Below are 22,284 nucleotides of genomic sequence, written 5' to 3'. Positions count from 1 at the left end.
ACGAAGCACAAACTAATTTCTGAGCTAAATCAAACGAATATCTGGCTAATCAAGTAAGTATTCACGAATAGGGAATTTTTATCAATATTGATCGCTTTTATTTCGCTTACCTATGGATATAGAGTGCAAAAAAGAAGCTTATTATGCGAAAATAACTATGTTGGATTACGTCAATGGGTTTGCCTTCCTTTAGGTGTTTACGATATTGTTAGAAACAAATCGGAATTAATTCTAATAATATTGTGTAGTGATTGTAATTATTTCATCTGATGGATGTGTTATGCCCATACAGCACAGAACATTCATTGGAGGCATCCAGACTTGAAAATTTGTTTAATATATTAATTTATTTCAGTTTCAGTCCATTACATCCTAAAATGGACGTTTTTAAAAAATCTAAAATGGTCTGGATGTTTTTAAAATGTTTTTATAATATCCATGGATCTAATCTGGATGTTTTTAATATGTCCAAACGTCCGACATGTTTTAAATACATTTTTTAAACATTACTGTGCTGTCTGGATAGATCGTAAAAAATAATTAAAAATATTAAATAAAAAAATATCGAAGAAATGATGTCGTTAAAACATGGTATTTGTCGAAACGCGTAATATATCGTCAGTTAAAACAAGTGTAATATCTGCTTGTTATTTAAAAGAATAATTGGTACACACGATGCTGTAATAATTAATTTTGGGCGCAAGTTGATGGTAAAAATATTTATGCAACATTGCCAATTATTGGAGACTGTTTTCGAGATGGAGATAGGTAACCTCGATTCGCTGGTTATCATTACGCAGCTATTTAACATTTTATACGTGTACAGCTCACTTATAAATACTGTCGCTGCATTATAACAAATGTATGAAAAGTCCATTTTTTTTTTTTGGATTCGTCCTTCCGCGGTTGGGAAAAGTCGACTCAGAAATTCGTCGTGGAATTCATGCTTCTAAGACACCGTGTAATACGACTGCCTCACACTCCGCTTAACCCTTAGGCACAAAGCTTCGCTTTTATTACGTAAGAGCTGTCTCTTAGAGATTATCTTTGTATTTCTCACCCCAGCGGCCAAACCCACAGTTAAGTTTAAGATAAACGGGATGGGGATTTTCGCATTAGATTAAGAGAAGCGAGATAACCGCTACAACGAGAGTATTTAAATTACGACATGCAATTAAAATAACATAACGACGCATATATTTTTAGATTAAAATTTCCGCCTCGAGATAAATTGAAATTGGAGTTGGAGTTGAAAAAAATTATGATTTACAATCGCTGCATTTCTATCATTTCGTACGTGATTTCAACGAATTCAAAAAGCTAATTCCGATAAAATAAAATGATAAAGACACGATAGAAAACAATCGTTTCGACAACAGTGAATAATATTACATTATAATGATTGTGGAATATTATTATTCAAAACTCAATTAATCCTAAAGCCATAAAAATCGAGCATCTAGTATTAATCAAAAACTTTTTAACTAATAAATTCTCGTTTTATGACTGTACCTTTATGACTATTACATAATTTCCCAAATCATTTAATCTTACGGCCGCTACGATGAAACTAATTAAGATCTAATTCAGAACGATCTGTGCGGAAGGGTTAACGTTTAGAATGTGTGGGCGACCATGTTGCGATACGTTCATCAATTTTACGAGTCTCGGGCGACCTTCGTGCACACGCACATTATCTCAGCTGGCCCAGAAGGAAGGCGAGCATCACCAGGACTGTTTTGGAATTGGGCGAGCCGGCTGCCGTGTTTCCATGCTGCATCGCGGCTGGATGTTCACCTGAAACAGAAATAACCGCTTGTAAAATACTTGTCCTTTATTTTCAGCGATCTGACGATCTCAGTGGAACTCGGTGGAATGTACGGAGGAACAGTGAACAGGAAAGATGTAATGCACAGACGTGCTCGAGTTGTATAGGAATTTAATTTTTCGCGGTTGTTATTACAACCGCGAATAGCGTGAGTCATATCCTAAAAATAAACCGTCAGTCATAAAGGAATTTAAAGTGGAAATTGTTATGAATGTGAAGTTGTGCATAGTACATTATTATAGACTCGATTACTTTTTCGTATATTTATTTTACGGTTCTTTATATAATTCGTCCGAGCTTTCGACAAGTATATATTTTAAAGTTTTAACATTTTACGAATCTTTTTAGATTTTAAATTCCGCTGTCGGATTATAATTCTTTGTTCATAATACATTTCAAAATGTTAACTTTTACGTACTCTGCAGAATATTGGAAATTTCCCAGCGCAATAGTAAGTAAATTACTGCACTACAAACGCGATTTTAATTTTACAATTTCCTGGTATTTGTGTGTATCTCACCTGTCAAAAATATATAAAATGCATCTATTTGTCCCGATGTATATTAATTCACAATTCCATCTACTTATGACACACTAAAAATGTTTCTATCTCTACGTGAAATGTTGTAAAATCGTAAATTTCACCGTGCGGTAGTAAATGGTATCATAATGCGTTTCTAGGTCATTTGTATGGGAAGATACGAAATCTCCAGACATAAATTGTTAAAGAACCCTTATACCGCGTGGAATGGGATATTTCGAGGTGAAATAGTCTCAAGTTTGACGTAATTCTGTGTTAGAACGTCGGGGCCTCAGCGGATTTGTAGAATTGGGGTCAGTGTAATACAGCAACGGTACAGAGGAAATGGCAACGTGTTTCTCGTGCGTCGAGGCATTCGCACCCTCTCGATTGATTTCTTGGCGAACAGTACTGGAATTGGAACGAGCGTCGCGAGAGCGGTTTGCACCTTTCTTCTTTTTCTTGGACTGACGAACAGGAAACGTGAGTACTTTTTATTATCCCTCCAGTAACGCCACTTTTCGAACAAAGAACTCAATCTTAAGTCTGGTATACTCCGAGAGTAATCAAATAAATGAATAAAAGTAAAAAATTATAAAAGTTTGAGAAAAAATTGATTTTCAATATATATTCACAATATCCATCTGTCGTCCAAGCAATTTTTTATGTGTCACGCAACTTTAAATCTTTATTTCGCACGTTTTTTGTTGTTTAAGTTCAAAGTTGGAGTTCTCGAAACTCACTTAGTCTAAAGTTAATTTGACAAATCGCGCAAACAGTTTGCGGTCGTTCGCAACGCTACATAAATTTAAAGTGCACAAGAGTAATGCATTACTCGAAAAATCAAATCAAGCGATATTATAGCCCTCCTCATTTCCCCGTCACCCCACGATTACTATCGATTAATATGCATCGTGCGAATTCACGAGCTGTTACGTGAATTTTTGATACAATCGTCCCTATACGTTTCTATTAACCACGTTCATTTGTCTCTCGTTGCACGATCGGATTCGTTATTTGGTTTTACGGACGTTTCAAATGGTGATCGTATTTGCATATGTCCCACTCATAATGCACATCCTGTCGGAGATGGTTTGATATTGATAATCGAGCAATTATCTCGAGAACTAGTTTATCACAATCTTATCGAATTAAAATTTTTTACACTATTTTAGATCTGTTATTTAATACAAAATTGTAATAAAACATGCGAATTCTTTATGATGTAAAATTAAAAATTTTAAAAAGAATTAATTCTTTTGTTAATACATAAATAAAAAATTCAAATCATTAATTAATCAAACTATGTAAAAATTTTTGGAAAGATTCTGTTTCTATAAAATTCTATGAAAAAAATTCTGTAATTTCTTTAAACTGATCTTTTATAATGACATTCTAAAAGGCTGTAAAACATATTTAAAGAGATAAAAATGCTATAATTCGTTAAGAGGATTTCAGGCTTTGTTGATAGTAATAATGAAATGTGAAATTTTCAGCTTTGTGTAATAATTTTCACATTTTTAGTCTCTTTGTGCGTCAGATCAAGTGAGAATGCGTTGTGTCGACTCGCAACAAGTTCCGCGGCGAGAGTGGCGAGGGACTCATTCGAAATGTTTCGCGGGCGGCATGGGACTGCGTAATTAACTGTGTAATTAATCGAGAATTTTGAAATTCAACGGAATTCGTCAGCGATTTCGCGCCGTGATGGAACAATGGTGAGTTATTAATACACCCGCGTGAAGCGGATCGCAAAGGCGAATTCGGCTCGCGAATCTCGTGGCATGGCGGCGGTAGAGAATAGGCGAAGTATAATTAGTCGAATGTGCGAACTAAATGAATTCTGCATCACCGTTTAACGTGCACTCACAAAAGAGGGGAAAGCGAGTCGTGATTACCACAGACAGACAGACAGACACATAGCATAGATGGGTATATAAGATTGGCGAATCCAATGAATAATTCAGAATAAATTCCGATAAAAGGGCTCGACTAAATCGAGCAAATTTTTTTAAGCTCTGTGCATCGCAGAGGATCGTTCTATCGCGAAAATTGAAATTTTCCCGTTTAACGAGATGCAACGTTTAAGGAGGAGAACATTATTTAATAAATAGCTGCTGTCGTATTAAATTTTCTGCTTGACGTGCGTTCAGCGTTAGACTCTTTGAAGAACAGACCGCTGTTACTGTTCTCTCTCTTGACGCATGCTCGTATAATTACATCCCTGTAAATGCGACCTGGTGCATTTGGCACAGGGGGACGGGTGACTCCGCGAAATTAATGTTCTTCTAACAGGCAATGGGCGCTGAGTCTCAGACGAAAGAAATAAGTCGGCGGGTCGTGCGAATCGCGGCTGCGGCGCACATTCGCCTTGCCTTCTTCCTGTTATGCATATCTGAATATTTATCTTTCCGGAGTAGCCGGCGCGCACATTCATCGAGCATGGAGAAGAGATGAATTCATGCACTTCGCCCGAGATAATTGCACTTCGGCTGAGGTCCGCAGCTCATTTGCACTGCCGGAAGAAATGCGCTTTTTTTTTTTTGACGTTGAAAGACGGTACTTCATTCGTTATTTGTTTCAGTTTCCGCTCACCATCCGCTATTTCCGCCTGCCGAAAGCCTCGGACAGCAAGCTGTCCGAATTTCCCTATAAATCGTCACGCCGTTGTTGCATTTAATGGAAAAAGCGAATACAATACATAATGAAATTAAAAGTAAAATTTTAATTAAATACTACGCGTAAAATTATGAAAGAAATAATAGAAATCTCTATTTTAGTATTTGATTTTAAGTAGGAGAAACATATTTTCTTCCATATTCGATATTTTATTCAAATATCCCATTGCAATTTGACGTCGTAAAAATATATTAAAATTTTGCATAAAATGCAAATTAATAAAGAATTAGTTCGCAATTCAAAATTAAAAAAGTTTTCTAATAAATTGAAAAAAATTGTGCAATTTTAGATATTGTATTATGACTCAAGATTTTGCAAGGATATCTTCAGGACTTCTAAATAGATTAGATAAATAGATAAGTTTGCGTTCCCGACATCATAAAGATCTGTTCATAAAGATTAGAATTGTCTGTGATACCACGAATATGTTTCTGAAAGCGATCTTATTCTTGGTGAAATTACCACATGGATTCACGAGAAGAAAGGCAATCTTCTTTTTGTCCCGTATTATAGTTTCCAACGAAAAATTCAAAAATTAAATCGCATAGTTCTCTTCTCTTTGTTCTTATAATAGAATAAAGAAAAGTATTTTTATGTTGTCGATTAAACAGACAGAATCATGTATTTTGTACGTTTTTTTAATAATTTTTAATAAAATATGTAAAATCATAAAACGTTTTGAAACGTGTTTTGAAATATATTTTTAATAAATTTAATATAAACTAAAACAATATATATTTCAAATAAGCTACGAGCTATAAATAAACAAATAATGTTATAGTATCTAAACAATAAAGTGATCTAATATGAAATGTATAGTAATTTAACCCGCGATCATAGAGGACCTGTAGTTTAACGCCTAACGGCGCTGGTGATCATAGGTCTTTTAATCATCAGATCTCGGATCTACAGATCGCGATGAACCATATTAGATCACTTTATTTAGACACTGTAACATTACTTGTTTATTTATGACTCGTAGTCCTTAGTTGAAATATATAATATATTGTTTTATTTTAATATATATTTTTGAGCCACTTATTAATATTGTTTTTAATATAAACATTTGCTCTCTAATAAAAAAAATACAATTATAATATCTCATTGAAGTGATCATATTATGAAATAAACAAATTAAAAATATTTTATTTATACTTCAAATAATTTAATTGTAGAACGTAAATATAAGTCTTTGAATACAATTCTTTTTAATATACACGTCGTTGAATAAAGCATTTGGTCGACAATGGTAGAAACTACTTCAACTCGCGCTTAATGCCGTATTCTGATTGTCCAAAGACGGTACATTACGCTTTGCATTCCGGAAACGACGTTGCAACTTAATGATGACAGTTAGCTTCCGTAAGAATCTTAATAATAACAATATTTCTCGTTAGAACTGCTTTAAAATACTGGTAGAAATTATATTTTTTCTTTGTTATTATAAAAATAATAAAATAAAACTGTGCTCATATATCTATATAGTATATTTTCGCCGAAAATCTTTGGTACGTCGAATAGCTAAATTCTTATAGCATTTTTCACTAAGAAAATTAGTGCAGCACTGATGCACACTGAGAGTGCAATTAAATGCAAATAAATTTTTTTCAATGTTAATAAATAACTTAACTTTTCTAGTTACCTAACATTTGTTATCACGATAAAATCTCATATTTGACAGAAACAGTAAGGTCTGTACAGAAATGATTAAAAATAACTCAAACTGGGTCTAATTTTTCACATTATGAATTTAACAATATATGAATTTAATAGTGCAGAATTCAACAAATTGCATCGTTTTTGTTAATAAATGATATTATTATTTTTGCCAATATTAACGCTTTGTATAATAAAAAGAATCGTCTGTGCTGCTAAATGTAAAAGCAAATTTGTTAGAATATAATTAACGAATAACTTGTTAAAATATAATTAAATTGTAGGTTCGCGTATATAGAGAGTGGTCCACGTAAAGTGTTACAAGCTAATAACTTTAAAAATATTTGTCCTATCAAAAAGTTGTTCATGAGAAGGTTCATATATTTGAGAGGCCTTTCTAACTACATAAACAAAAATCCACCCCCATCTCCCCTTAAAGAAAGGCGGGTGGTAACTTTAAAGTTTCAAATGGGACCGCCAAATATGTAAAATGTTACATATTTGGGTTCTACGGGGAAAAACAAGTAAATTTTGTCCGAAACATTTCTTTGGAAAATGCTCCTATCAAAAGTTATGAACATTTAAACTTTAATTGTAGAGTGCATTGAAATTAATGATAAATTAAGTAAGACTCGTAGTTTTCTGTTTTTTTTTAAATTTTATTAAATGTTCGAATTGTTGACCATTAACATCTAAACACTTATTAATTCTTTTTACAAAACTTTGCCTAACTCTAAACAACATTTCTGGAGTCACCTTAGTGCAAGCAGTATGTATTCTTCGTTTTGAGTCTTCGTTTTAAGTCTTCTTTCGTCGTAAATGGTTGAGATGACTTCTTCTTTAATATACCCCCACAAAGAATAGTTCAAAGATATAATATCAGGTGAACGAGGGGGCCATTGAACGGGACCTCTCCGACCCACCCATCTGTTACGAAATATCTCATTTAAAAGAGTACTATATTCACAACTAACTAAATACATAGCAGATCTGTATTTTCCCGATAAATGTGCATGTATTTATGTTTCTTTTGGTTAACATCAAGGTCGTTTTCGTTTTCATTATATCGTGAATACAACTTTGTGTCAATGGAGTTCTATCGTGAATAAAATGGCTAAAAGTTTAAATGTTCATAACTTTTGATAGAAGCATTTCTCAAAGAAATGTTGCAGATAAAATTTACTTGTTTATAATCTCTGTAAAATCCAAATATGTAACATTTTACAGGGAATCCCATTTGAAACTTTGATGTTACCTTCCGCTTCCGTTCAAGAGAGGACGGGGGTGGATTTTTGTTTACGTAGTTAGAAAATCCTTCGAATATATAAAACTTTCTCATAAACAACTTTTTGATAGGACAAATATTTTTAGAGTTATTAGTTTGTAATACTTTACGTGGACCACCTTGTATAAAGAAGGATTAATAATTTTCATAATTGTGAATTGCAATATTTGAAATTTTAATTAATTCCTCTTTCTATTTATATTCTCCCGATGTATTGTCAATTTTTTGTTTATACTTTTAGACTTCCTTTGTTGCACCGAGAAGATTTAAAATTCCAAAAAACCTATCGTAAAATTCTAATATCTCGAAAATTATAAAGTTATACCTAATTTTTTGAAATTTTTGCCTCTTTTTGCCAATTATCTCATCTTTGCGAAATAATTGAATGACGGTTTCGCGGCCGGTCATCAAATTGGATGAATCGACCGGCGCGGGGCTTCAAAATCTCTAAAGCTGCCGATTTCTGATTCGTCCGGGGGTCGTTGCAAACAGCGAGATAACCGCGGAAGGGTAATGCGGTGTCGAAATTGGTTGCACCGAGGCGGTCGGCTGCGCCACGGAAAATTACGGTAGTAACGGCACCCGAGCGGTTGCTGTTGAAACAACCGGAAAGATCCCGGGCTGTCGAAACACCACGAAATTTCCACAGTTCGGTCCTCGCTGCTCGAAAACCCCTGTAATCTTTCGCGCACGGAGCACTGTGTAATTAACGCGCGCGGCTCGATCGACCGAAAAATTTCCGGGGTTGTGTCGGATACTGGCACGATTGCGATTCAGGACGCGTAGGGAGCACCGCCATTGCGAGCATCGACCGTGCCCCTTTTAGTTACATTATTCACACGTGTCTTTTTTCCTCTTTTTCTTTTAAAAAAACAAGGATATTGATGAGGAGGAGACGTGTTGAGGAAACAAGATTTCCTAGAAGAACATTTCAAGCTTTTATATGTGTAATATAAATAATTATTAGACACCGTGCATATAGTTCTTTAATACGTGCATGAATATTTCTGCAATTTTTCATAAATACTTTTAATCCTAGATTAATCTGAAAAGATTTTAAAATCGTTGTGTAGCTTCGTAGTCACGCTTATGTTAATGTGTTTTCACCGAAAATTGAAGAAATATATTTAAAATGTATCAAAATATGAAAAAGAGACAGATTAAAATGTATAAACGTTTAAAAAACATATGTGTATCAAAATAAAATACTTGGATTTCCACAAAGCTATGCAACATTTTAAAGAAAACTTGGAAAGAGATAACTGAACATAGAATAAAATAAAAAAAAAGTTTTCTTTGTGATCTTATTTCTTTTATCTTCTTAGCGGTGCTTCTTTTCTTTTTAGTTTTCTAATGAAATTAGATTTTTAATTCTGAGAAATATTGTAAAGGAAAACGGAATGCTTCGTGCGCGAACAGAAACGGAAAACCGAGAGGAACTTTACGATTCTAGCAATTTCTTTTGCGCGCTCCAAAGAAACGAAAGCCCGTTCGCATTTTTTACACGCATTTCCAGAGGGAGAGCGGCTTAATTCTTCACGGCACGCGTTATTACCTTGCTCGAAAGAATACCGGGCGCGCTCGTAAAAGATGCACGCTCGCGAGAATATATAAGAGCTAGAAGGAATAAGTTAGGAATAAACATGGCTCGCGGTAACAAAGGGTTTAAAGGAATCTCGTCTCGAAGGAAATCATCCTGCGTTGTCGCGACTGTCGGATTCGTATTTGAATGTACGCTTCTACATTTTTCATGATTCGCTGGACGAAGATACCTTGCGATGAATAGGACATGATTTCAAGAATGTTGGAAATTATGCGCACGGAACATAATAGAACGTATCTATCTGTGCATCAGTAGAAGCCTGAAAAAACTCTTTTTCCACACTGAGGAAATATACAGCAGAGATATTGACTAACACAAATAGCAAATGATAACAAAATGGCACAAAAATATAATATACACGGAATGGATAGTTTTACCGAGAGAGATATCTAAAAATTTAGCTTTAAATCTAAAAATAATTTTGTTAGATTATTTTGATGATCTAAGTAATTATTTGTCAAAATAATTACGTAGGGCAATCAAACTGATTATTAAAATATCAAAACTTTTGTAACATTGCTCATCATTTATTGACATTTCTTATTATTAACTCTTCGTAGGCACACTGCGAGTCTTTTCTTCCTCAGGTGAAATTTCATTCTTAAATTTTTTGTTATAAATTTCAATTTTCATTAAATAAAGATTTTAATATATGAGTTATATAACTATTTGGCAATGTAGTAGAAAGATTAAAAAGTAATCTTAAATTTTTCTAGATCTTTTTAAAGCCTAAAGCAGCAAAAAAATTTGGATTAAATAAAAATGGTCTACAGAATCTGTAAAAATAAATGTATTTATAAAGGGTTTTGATTATTTTAATAATCAATAAAATTATTTTTACAGCTGCATCTATTTAAATATTTTGAAATATCTCAGCAAAATTGTTTTTGTCTGTGCATAGGCACTATTTATCTCGCACATTCCATGTCTTTTCATAGAAATTTCGTTTAAGTAAAAATTTATTAGAAATAATTCCTTTTTGTATGTATAAACGTTAATAAATATATTGCTGTAAACTAGGACAACATGGGATAAGCTGATGACGATGTTTGAACACTTGGATATCCTTTTGCGAAAGTTACGACCGCATGGCCAAAATGGCAACTAGACACTTAAGCAACTCAGCGTAGCGCCTGAAACTGGGTTACATGACTTACATCCGTCATAGGAGTTGAGTTTGCGTAACATTTCGAGTATGTTGCAGCGGCCACTCTCTGCAGACTCTGACAGACAGTTAGTGCCCGTCTTTAAATGCATCAGTCTGCCGGTATTTTCAACCGCTCATCCTATTCCCTTTCTTCCACCGTCTACTTGAACGTAATCGGACAATATTTGTAACGGCGCAATCAAACATTGTGCGACGATACGCAAAATATATTTTCGCGTTTGATCGCGGCATTGTGCGCGATGCACTTCTCGCAAATATTGGCCGAACGTGCGCGTCGTATTCGCGCGGTACTCTCGATGCCCCGCGAGAGCAAATAGTTGCGCTTTATGAAAATCAGTTAATTTGAAAAAATAAATAAACTCGATTGGAGGCGAAGAGGGAGCGCTTGTATGCTTGTATGTGCGAGCCTCTTGCAATTCGTGAGGGAATGACAATATTCGACCTAGTTCGCAGCTCGTGGAAACGTATAGAATTTTTCTCGTCTGCATGACATTTTATTAAAACTGCTTGTTTGTAGAAATTCGGCGTTTCATTTTGCAAGGAAATATTTTTTTAGTTTTAAATCTTAACAGTTTTGTGTGTTTTGACAAAATTATTATTAATTCAGTAGGACACGAATCTCAACAGCAAAACGATATCAGAAAATGTCTGAAAGATGAAATTTTTTTGACACAATGTCTATCGCCAAGTAATCAGTACATTGTTCACACAAACAAAGAAGTAATGATAATACAATTTTTCGAGTTAAATAACATTTCGTTATTTTTAATCTCTATGTGTATCAAAATGTAAATCAATCCATTTCTATGGTTGAATTATGTTTACAATTAATTTTAAAATAAACAACGTCCACATGTACTTATACAAACACATGCACTTACATTTTTAAGTCAAATTTAATATATTTTTTAAATTGTTTAATCTCATCGTTTTAATTAAATTAATGACATATTAAAAATAGTGGCGATCTATAAAAAATGGTAAAAGAACAGTTCAAATTAAATATTATTTGACATTATAATTTTAACAGTATATAACAATAATTACGTTGGAAACGATATTATTTGTCATAATCGACGTTCTTGGAGAGGATTGCAACAATATTTCACGATGACACGTAATAAATCATTTCGACGATTATATTTTGTTTCGTCGAATATAACACGGAGTGGGATTTTATTTCCAGTCGATGATCGATTTGCACGCCGCTCGACGCGGCCGCGCGATTTATCGACGACAATAATTACACCGCGGAATTACGGCGCATTACGCCTGAGTGTAGTAAACGAAACGACGCGGGTGTCGAAAACGCATTTCAGGTTCATCTGCGGAAAACTCGTGCGCCAGCGCGTGATAAGGAAAACGAGAATTAAATGCGCGATACGACAATCGCGGCTTAACCGGGGCTTGGCACAATTACTTTAGATAATTGTATATCTCGACGGTGTAACGAGTCGTTTAGATACCGGGATATCGTCGTTCCTGGACGAAGAGAAGAATGATAAATTTGTGATAATGTCCGTGCGAGTAAAAGTTTGCGACAGTGTAAAGAGCGAGTCACGTAAAGGTACGATATAGGATATTTTATACGCTCTTTCTCGCAAAAAGAACGTGTTAAAAAATTGTCAAGAATTATTGAAACAATAGAATATTTAAATTTAATTTCCATAATGTAAAATAATGATATTTGAATTCTAATTTTAAATTACGCAAACCAAAGTTTGAGTATGCAAAAGTTAATATTATTATAATATTAAAGATAATTATATATATATAGAATTTAAATAACAATATAAAATCGAAATGAATAATTTCGCTTCGACATTCCGTATGTATGTTCAATTTCATTTGAAACCTGTTCATTATTGAGTCTGAAAATGTTTGGTTAACACTGATTTTGAGCTTGATCGGAAAACAGCTCTGTTAATTCCGCTTTTAATTTTGGGGTAAACCGCGTGACTCCGCAACATGTTACATCAATGTTGTCGTTAATTTAATTTTATGTTACAGGCAGCATGTAAAGTGGTTTTAAACGCTCAATTGGTCACAGGATGCTCTAGTTGCAACAATTCAACGCGTGAAACTGTTTTCGAAACATCACAAGCTATTCAAACTAGACCCTCGTGTGTTTTTTCTGCGCTGAAAGCGAAATTCTTATGAGAGAATCCGACGTTTTACGAATCGATGACGACTACATCGGGTTCCTTTTACCACGTTTACACACGCGCGGAGGATCTTTATCTATGATTAATGGAAACTGCTGAAATAAATATCGGAAAAGCAATCAGGTGCCTCGTTCCCTTCTCTCCTTCATCTCGAAAATGGAATAAATAGAAGACGATTTCCCTTTGCCGAATCGTTCGAATGGGATATATCAGTTCCTGCTCGAATTATGGTTTTAGTACCGAGTGCAGTCGAGAGCAATGCCTATTTGAAAGAAAAAGAGTGGGAGAAGAAGAACGGACGATAATAGACTATGCTAATGATCAACTAGACGAGTGCTCCTCCGATTCATCTTCAGCCGCGAACGTGATCGCGGTTTGGCAGTTTGCCGCTGTGCAAGTGCACTTGACCCGATTCAAGAACCGGGAAAAAAAAGGGGGCCCGACAGGAAATCGATCGGCGAGGGCTTCTTCGGTCGCTCGGCTTTTAATAGATTCGCCCGAATGGAGAGAATATCGACAGAAATTAGCCTCTCCATCTCACCGTCATGGTGAATGCTTGATATTGTGGAATTAACTCACTTGAAGCTATCGCTTTTCGGAGATGAGAGACCCGAGATTGAATCTTAGACTCCCATCCTGGAAAATAATAATTGAAGTTGTCGCGGAGTGCAAAACAATAATGATGTAATTCAATGCAGTAATTGAAACATGAGATCTTGCAACATCAAATTGCAGTCTTAATTTTCAATTGAGACGCGAGAGAGGAAGTTTTAATTATCCTATTTCTCAACTATAAATATTAATGAACACACATATATACATATGTAACTGTATATGATATGGTATAGGTACATACAAAATTTAGTATAATGTATTATTTACTAAATATAATTTAATATAACACCGTATTATTATATTACTAGAATCAATATTAATATAATCCATTTTTTTAGTGATATAGCATCTTTAATGCATTTAAAGATAAGGATAAGTTTTTTTTATCTATTAAAGTCTTTGCTAAATAAACTTTTTAGTACATTAAATCTTGGTCTTGCGACTTCTGGAGTTAATAGAGTCTAAGATTTTATCTTGCTGAAGAATTAATAGAAAATAGCATATTGTGGGGAATATAATATAAGAGAATGTAATTATGCAATATTGAAGTTGAAAAGGAATAAATATTTACAATTATTTTAATGTGAATTCAACCGAATGAATTAAATGTAACAAATTAGTTACGTCATAAAGAAAATTGTAAAAAGAAAATATTATTATGTACACAAGATATAATATACAGATATTTGTGTTAATTCCACGAAAATTCAGAGAGAATTAATTATTCATGTATTTGCATGAATTATGAGTATCATGTACACACACATACATATATAGATAGATATGATAATTGGTAAACACTGTAATGAAGGAAATTTTGTGCACAACAGTGATTTAATGGTTTGGACATTTAAATCACTTTGGATTTAGATTTGCAGAACCGGAGTTTTGTATCGCTTTAATTCTGATTGAAGTAATAATTCTAACTTTCAGACTCCTAGTTGCACTCGACATTACCACGTGAATTTTCACAGCTATACGACGAAGCTAAAAACGCTAACGAAGGTATGAAAGTGCACGAGAGCACGCATTACTTTAGATTTCTGCCGTAATATACATTCGCGGGGAAGTGAGATGAACGTTATACAATAACGCTCGTGGCGTTGTAAGATCCCATTAAAGATCGTGACTTCTATTTTCCCCATTTATCCATTGTAACGATATCTCGTTCGTTTCATGACGGGCCACGTCCTCATGTCGCCTCTATATCGTGGTTAGCACGGGTAAAACATAATTCGATCTATCGCAACGCCCCAGTTACGGCGCATGTAGCATCCAGCGTCTCGCTTTTCTGCAGCAATTTTCCCTTTATGTCTGACTGATGAGTTCACAAGGGATACGGGATAGAAATGTCAATATCATTTGTCTGTTTCGTTGCAGATTTTTTCACGATGCTCCGGGCATAATTTAAACTCTTAGTCCGTTTTTTATTCGCACTAAATAAATTTTGATTGAACAAAGGCAAGTTATAAAGGCAAGTTATCTATCTAATGTTATCTAATGTTTTATTAGTTATTTAAATTTTAATAAAGGAAACTTTTTTTTCAATTGCTTTCTCCTTCAAAGTTATTTGCGGATCAATTTTAAAATAATTATTACATTTCTAAGTTTGGATTTCGGTCTTAATTAAAAAATATATACGAAATTGCACAGCGAGGATAATAAAACTCGAATACGCTGCATTAACAAGTAACGTTATAATAAAATAATAAAACAAAATTTTCATTTATTTTTCATCTTCATATATGATAAAATGATGCGGTATGTCTGTTATTCGTGCGTAAATTAAAATGTGCCAGCGCAACGCGATTACGTTGTGCATTTTATTAAAATTAAAAAACGCAATCTCTTGTTTCTGTCACGTACACCTTCATAAATCTGAATACGATTGAATATAAATCATTATTTCACTGACATGCGACACTATATTGCGCCAAAAAAAGTTATAAATTTTGGTATTAAAATGCCATGGAATGCGTTGACTAGCAGAAAAAAAAAATCAAACGTTAAAATTAAGAACGTCTTTCGAATCTGTGAGAAAAATCACGGAGTGCACTTTTGTGTTTCTTAAAGAAAGATATTAATATTATATAGACGAGTGCATTTTGACAATGGTAATATTAATAACGATAAAAAGTACGGTATCGGTTATTTTGTCAGTTGATATTCTCGCTCGCACAATTTAGATCGGTTCAGCATTTTTATAAGTGCTATAAATGAAAAGTCCATAAATTGCCAACGACCGATCTCAGAGCGATTTTATATAAACGTAACCCGTTCGCCCGTATTTATGAGGCCACATTTATGCCGTCGCACTTGGTATTTCCGTGGGTTAATTCGGTCATAAATATACGTAGACGCTTCTACAACGATAATCGGTATCCCTTACGTGTACATATGTGTTAGGTATATGTAGCACATGTGCCGACGCATGTGCGCGGGATATTCCAATGCCAATGAATGTGAATGGCAAACTAAAATTGTACCCTATAGAATGTACAGAATAAATGTAAAAATTTTTATTTCCTGGGAGTGAGGATCTGCGTTTTTTTCTTTCTGTAATTATGCTGTTATAGCGAAATTTTCAAGAAAAATAAAATGGTAAAAGTATATCAAAAAATATAATATGAGGACACATGAATATTTTGCTTAAATAATAAATAGAATAAAAAATAATTTCAATGAATTTTTAGATTAAGTATAATATATTATAGAAATTCTAAAAATATTATTCTCTTAAAATGTTCCAGGAGAAGAAAAAAAATGTAATTAAAGGCACACTGAGAACATAAAGAAAATAAAAATACTGTAATATTTTTAAAACTACTTATATAATTAAAATAAACGACAGATATTAAATATGTATAATCATTATAAGAATCACTGTAGATCATCAAAGCTACGCGTGTAATGCTCGTAATGGTGCGTTACTGAGCTTACACGGCAAACATAAATGGTAAGCATGGGATTACGATATGTAGGTCTGTATTTACGCTGATATTAACACTATAGCGCTCATTCATCCCAATAAGCGCCGTTAATGCACTTTGAGACTTGCGAAAATCTGTGCTGCATAATGGATGGATACGTCGACTCGCACATTATATAACGTTTGTACGTCAAATAACCCGCTTTAATCGTAAATTTACATTCGCTTGCTTAATAGACGTTTTGCAATTGTTGATTTATGATAACAACAACGGATGCCAGTAACACAATTTGCACAAGTAATTTAAATCTGAAATAAGCGTCGAATTCATTAAAGAAACGGTATCTCTTGAGATTTCATGAAATCAAAATAATTGGACATTTCAAAATTATATTTTTGTGTAAATAAATAAGAATGTTATTATAGAAATAAAAAATTCTGATAAAATTATTTTTTTTTAATTCAAATAATATAATATATTAAACGAAGAATTCCTTAGAACATAAATAATATAAAAATTGCATATATGTTTCTATAATATTCTAAATCATTTGAAGATGACATTTTATTAAAATATCTCTCTCTCTCTCTCTCTCTCTCTCTCTCTCTCTCTCTTTCTCTCTCTATCCAGAGAACTTTTGATTATTATATTGCAGCGAAATAGGATCGATAATTGCATAGCTCTCTAATCCCGCAATAATTTCGAGAACGATAATCTTTGTGAGGAATCTCACGGTAGTGGCGAGAGGATTTCGTTTCGCGGTAAAGTAAGATCGCGGAAATTAAGTCGTTCAGAAAATTATGCAAATTGCGGATCATCGGAAAGGTATGCCGATGTGATATTATCATTTCACGTTCGAACAAGCTAGCTACCGTTGGTTGATCCGTGATATTTGAAATTGAAATAGAACGTTCCGCCTTTAATCGATGCGTTTGGAATGGCCCAGCCTTTCTTGCTAGCGCTCGTTTGTTAATGTTGGATGATTGAAAACGAATCAATCAGCATTTGGGAATTTATTGGCGTCTTGAAAATCTCTCTTTGTGTCATTTATCGTCATGATGATCGATGATCAGACAATAAACGTACCTGAAATGTGTAGCAAACATGAATAAAAAATATATGAGGATCTTCTTTCATTACTTTCGTAATTAACGGTTAGTCTTCATTTTCATTCTTGTTTATATTATTTCTTCCCTATGTGAAAAGTTACTTAAAGGAGGTATCTATTTCTCTTGAAATACTTTTCTCGAGGCGTAAACTTCACAAAGGTTTAGTATGCTGCTCTCCTTTTTGAATCTGTATTATATATGTTACAAACTACTGAAATCAAGCTAAACTTTATTTATATTTACTCTTGACTGTTGTAAACAGTCGATGGTTAGTGATAAACCAACGGAAATGTGTTCCTTGTAAAGGTACTCCTAAGTAATTATTAAAACATAACATGTGTGCTAACCGCAGTTGTTATATGGTTGGCTTTGTTCGGTGCAAACAAACACAATTGTGGTCTTGCGCTCCTGGATATATTTTTGTAATATTTAAACTTTGACACGATTTTTTAATAATTTTCGTGCAAGAAACATTTATAACTATTGTATAATTATTTGTATATTAAAAAGCATATGAAAAAATATTTGTTAGGATGTTAACACGATAGATATAATTAAATTCTGTTACATTTTTGTAATATTTAAACTATTCACGCAGTTTTGTAATATTTTACTTAGGCAAAATATTATTTATTAGTAATTATCATATAATTATTAAAAAGCACGGAAAAATTTGTTAAAGAATTATGACGCAATAGATATTCTACTATCTAGACACTCTACTATCTTACGCTACAACGGAAACTTTTCAGGGTCTTTGCATTTTAGAATAAAACAAAGAATTTTCATTTTATAGATACAAAAGAGATGTTAAAAACTTTTATTATAACAGACGATATCATAAATTTATTTAATAATATTTATCTTTTATTCTAGATGCCTGGAAAAATGAAATCCTCCTGTTCTTCTAAGGATTCAATTTACGACGTCATTCACCTTTTTCACTGCGTTCAAAGATGACTTTCGAATGCTTCGTATTCGATCAACAGAGGAATAACAACATCGATTTTATTCGCGTTTTGCGAAACTCGTTTTCACGATCGAGAGTCCGAGATGTGTTTTATTACTCGATAACCGAGTTCGAGTTCGAATGTGTAAACGTTGACAGTGTACGTGCGGTGTACGTGCGGTCGCTGTTGATATGTTCCATAAATCAAGACGAATCTTGACTAGCTGCAAGTATTCCATAAATCAAAAGAATCTTGGCTTAGTCAAGTAACAGCAAGCGCAGTGGCGGTATGTATTATTCTTGTTACGTATCAGTGCTCGCGTTCTATTTTGTTTAGGAGCTGTGTCTCGTGCCAGCAAAATTCTATGAGAAATCGATAATCCGATTTCTTTGGCGCCGAAGTAGCGCTAGACATCCTTCGAATGAATACTTGATCGAAGATGCTCATTGATATAGATGGACGAGCTATGGAAGATCAAGGTAAAATCGATACATTAAGAATAATTAATCAGTATTGTTGATATATCTTTTCTTATGAATTATTAATCAAGATGTGTCTGTGAAATATATAACATTTATTATTTTTTGCATTTGAGTTTATTGACGTGTATAAGTTAAAAATATTTTTAAGCATTATTTTCTTGCATTTCCTTATAAAATATTTAATTCTGGAAAGTAATGGAGAAACAATAACTAAATGCAGATCTGTAATTATATTAGATGTTTGGAAAGAGAAATAAGAAGGAAAATAAAATAATACATTTAAATATTAATTATTTTTTCTTAATTAAAACGTGATCTACATAATCATATGTAATTATAAATAATTAATTTATTAGTATTTGACACATAAATATATCTTATTCCGATGAAATCATTCTCCATGAAATATAATAAGAAGACAATAAAGAAAAAAATTATGCGGCAAATTGGGCCTTATAATCAGTGAAATAAATTAGTTTTCACATAATATAGTAATATAATAAAAACAAAAGATGTTATAAACACAAGGCAAAACTTAAAAAGTATCTGATACTATGCCTTGTGTCTATGACATCTTTTGTTCTGCACATTATAAAAGCTACATTATACATGAAGACCTACTCGCTTCATTGGGATTCAATTTATAATTAGTATGGAATCCTTTAGAAAAAGATAAATGTTTTCTAATATTTATCTAAGTAACAGATTCGGAAATTTAATCAATTGTTAAATACTTAATACTAAAATTGTGCAAATATGTGAGTGTATGTGTGTAGGTATATTAATAACTTTATTTTATATATATAATAAAGTTATTAATATATTATATCCTCTTGGTATTCTAAATTTCTTAAAAATTTTATCTATTATATATATATAGAAAATCATGCTTGATGGAAAATATAAAAGATAATAATATCTTTACCAGATTTGGAGACGTAATATTTCTTTCGGAAAAATCACTCTATCATCGTTTATCACTTTTTACCAAGCTCACGCGAAAATAAGTAATCGCTGTGGCTATGATATATTTTCTATCATTTTTATTATTCATACTTGCGAGATTGTCCTATAAATTTCAAGCGAGTGATATATCTTGCAATCAGTAAGTATTCCATCGTATAACAAGATTTTAATAAACCATGCGATGCCAATAAACAATGCATCAACATAATGAATGTTATTTCACAACACTATATGTACTTCCTTGTACGTATAATAAACAATTGTGCTCAAAATTAAATATTAACACTAACCTCTCTTAGTCCATCCATTTTAGATAATAGATCTAATATATATCTAAAATAGATCTCTATTATCCTTTAAACCAAAATAATAATTTAATTCACTGTGCCAATACGAAACGCAACATGGCAGAGTTCAAATACAAATTACATAGATCTAATATAACATATTCAAATTGTAATATGCAAATTGTAATTCGTGCAAAATTAAACATAATTAATATTTTAGTAAATAATATTGGGCATACAAAATAATTGTTAACTATTATTTAATTTTTATATAATAAATAAAATAATAAATTATACTTATTTTGTGGTTATTTTTCTTGCATTAATCAATGTTTCCATCTTTTTTTTGTAGCAAACAATATTCATTAGTAAAATTTTTTCTAAATTTGTGCGTGCATTAATCAGCCGAAGATGACAATCGCGCGACACCTTAAACAGCACTCTCCATGTTAACACAGCACGCGATTATTTATCATTAATGAACGGTTGATATATCGCACCGCTTTTGATCATTTAAATTTTATTAATGATACATAATTTGAATATATTATTTTACATATTTTCAACTTATAAATGGCAAATAGATAAATAAATCGCGTAAAATATCTACCTATTTTAAGATACATACTTCGCTAAAGTCACCGACTCGACGTGCTTACGAGTCATTAATCGCATAGAGTTAGCTAATCGCGAAGGTTAATAATAGCACTTGAAATCTTACAGTGCTTGTCGTGCATCGTGTTTCGAGAGATAATGCAAAGGCACACGGAACCATCCGTCCGTTCGAGTCACAGCGCACGAATGATAGCTCGGTGACCTAGTGCGTGTAACAGTCACAGTGTACTGAAGAAACACAAATACTAACAGTCACATAATATAGCAACGATTTATTGTTGACTATAGGAAACACACGATTTAGTACGCGGCAAAATAAATGCGGAATATTCCGTTCTTTGCGTTTCAAATTGATTGTAGTAATTTGGCTATCAGTGCGTATATTGAAATCGAACATTTATTTGAATAACTTTGTTGTAGTAATTTGGCTATCAGTGCGTATATTGAAATCGAACATTTATTTGAATAACTTTGAAAGAAAAAAAGAGAGAGAGAGAGAGAGAGAGAGAGAAAGAGGAGAATATCCATGTAAATTAATTTATTATCATTACTTTCTGCGAAAATTTTACATTTTGAGAGAAATGAAATTATGCGATTTTAATAAATCAAGAATTTTTTCCTTGTGATTTTAATAAATCAAGAAAATGGGATTAAAACGCCGCGAAAAATGAGGGGACTCATTCAGTTCCCTTGATCTATTAAAATCACAATTTCATTCCTCTCGAGATGTAAAAATTTGAAAGAGAAAATGATAATAACGAATATTATATAATTTTCACATTCTAATTACAAGATAAATATCTAAAACTTAAATTTAGCATTAATTTAATGACTTCTTATAACTAAAGCATAAGTAATTATCCTAATTTTCATATACATAAAATTAAATTTAAACTTTACAATGTAACATGCAGTTAAAATGGCTACAATAGTTTTACAATTAATTTGTTAATATCAAAACTCATTGTTACAGTATTTGACATACGAATATACCAAAAGACCAAATCAACTGTGAAATTAAATATCACTTTAAATGAAAATCATTAAAAGATGATGCGCATAAAATTAAACACGTTGAATAATTTTATTTAAAACGATACATTTTCGAAATTAAACTTTTCAAAATAAGTATCCATCATTTAAGCATTATATATTTTTAATAGCGACAGATTCACTCAGTAATCAGCTTAACTAGGAGTTTTCAATACCGTCTGCATATAAGAGTGGATCTGTGATTCGTTGGAAAGGTCCCGATCCGTTCTTTTCACGCACGATGGTCTTTCGAGAGCGATCGCACGAGTGAGCGCGCGGAAGTGCCAACAACGGGTGCTCCTGGGAAATCGGTAGGATATCGAAAGCAAGATCGAGTAAACAAGCAACTATACTGAACGACAGCCGGGAGAAATTAGCGAAGTTGCACGAAGATTTA

General features: G+C 32.8%; 1 protein-coding gene across 1 annotated transcript in view; it reads right to left on the bottom strand.

Annotated features, from left to right (window-relative positions):
• Positions 1-1,559: 1,559 nt before the first annotated feature.
• LOC108782906 (uncharacterized) overlaps positions 1,560-22,284 on the bottom strand; it is a 46,115-nt gene continuing 25,390 nt past the window's right edge. The window contains exon 3 of the mRNA XM_018551303.1: positions 1,560-1,797. Coding sequence (XP_018406805.1) covers positions 1,694-1,797 — 104 coding nt within the window. The 3' untranslated portion in view covers positions 1,560-1,693. The remainder of the gene's footprint in view (positions 1,798-22,284) is intronic.

Source organism: Cyphomyrmex costatus, unplaced genomic scaffold, assembly GCF_001594065.2.
Source record: "Cyphomyrmex costatus isolate MS0001 unplaced genomic scaffold, Ccosl1.0 scaffold137, whole genome shotgun sequence".
Lineage (NCBI taxonomy): Eukaryota > Metazoa > Arthropoda > Insecta > Hymenoptera > Formicidae > Cyphomyrmex > Cyphomyrmex costatus.
The sequence above is the reverse complement of the archived record's forward strand: the minus strand, read 5'-3'. Positions and strand labels throughout refer to the sequence as shown.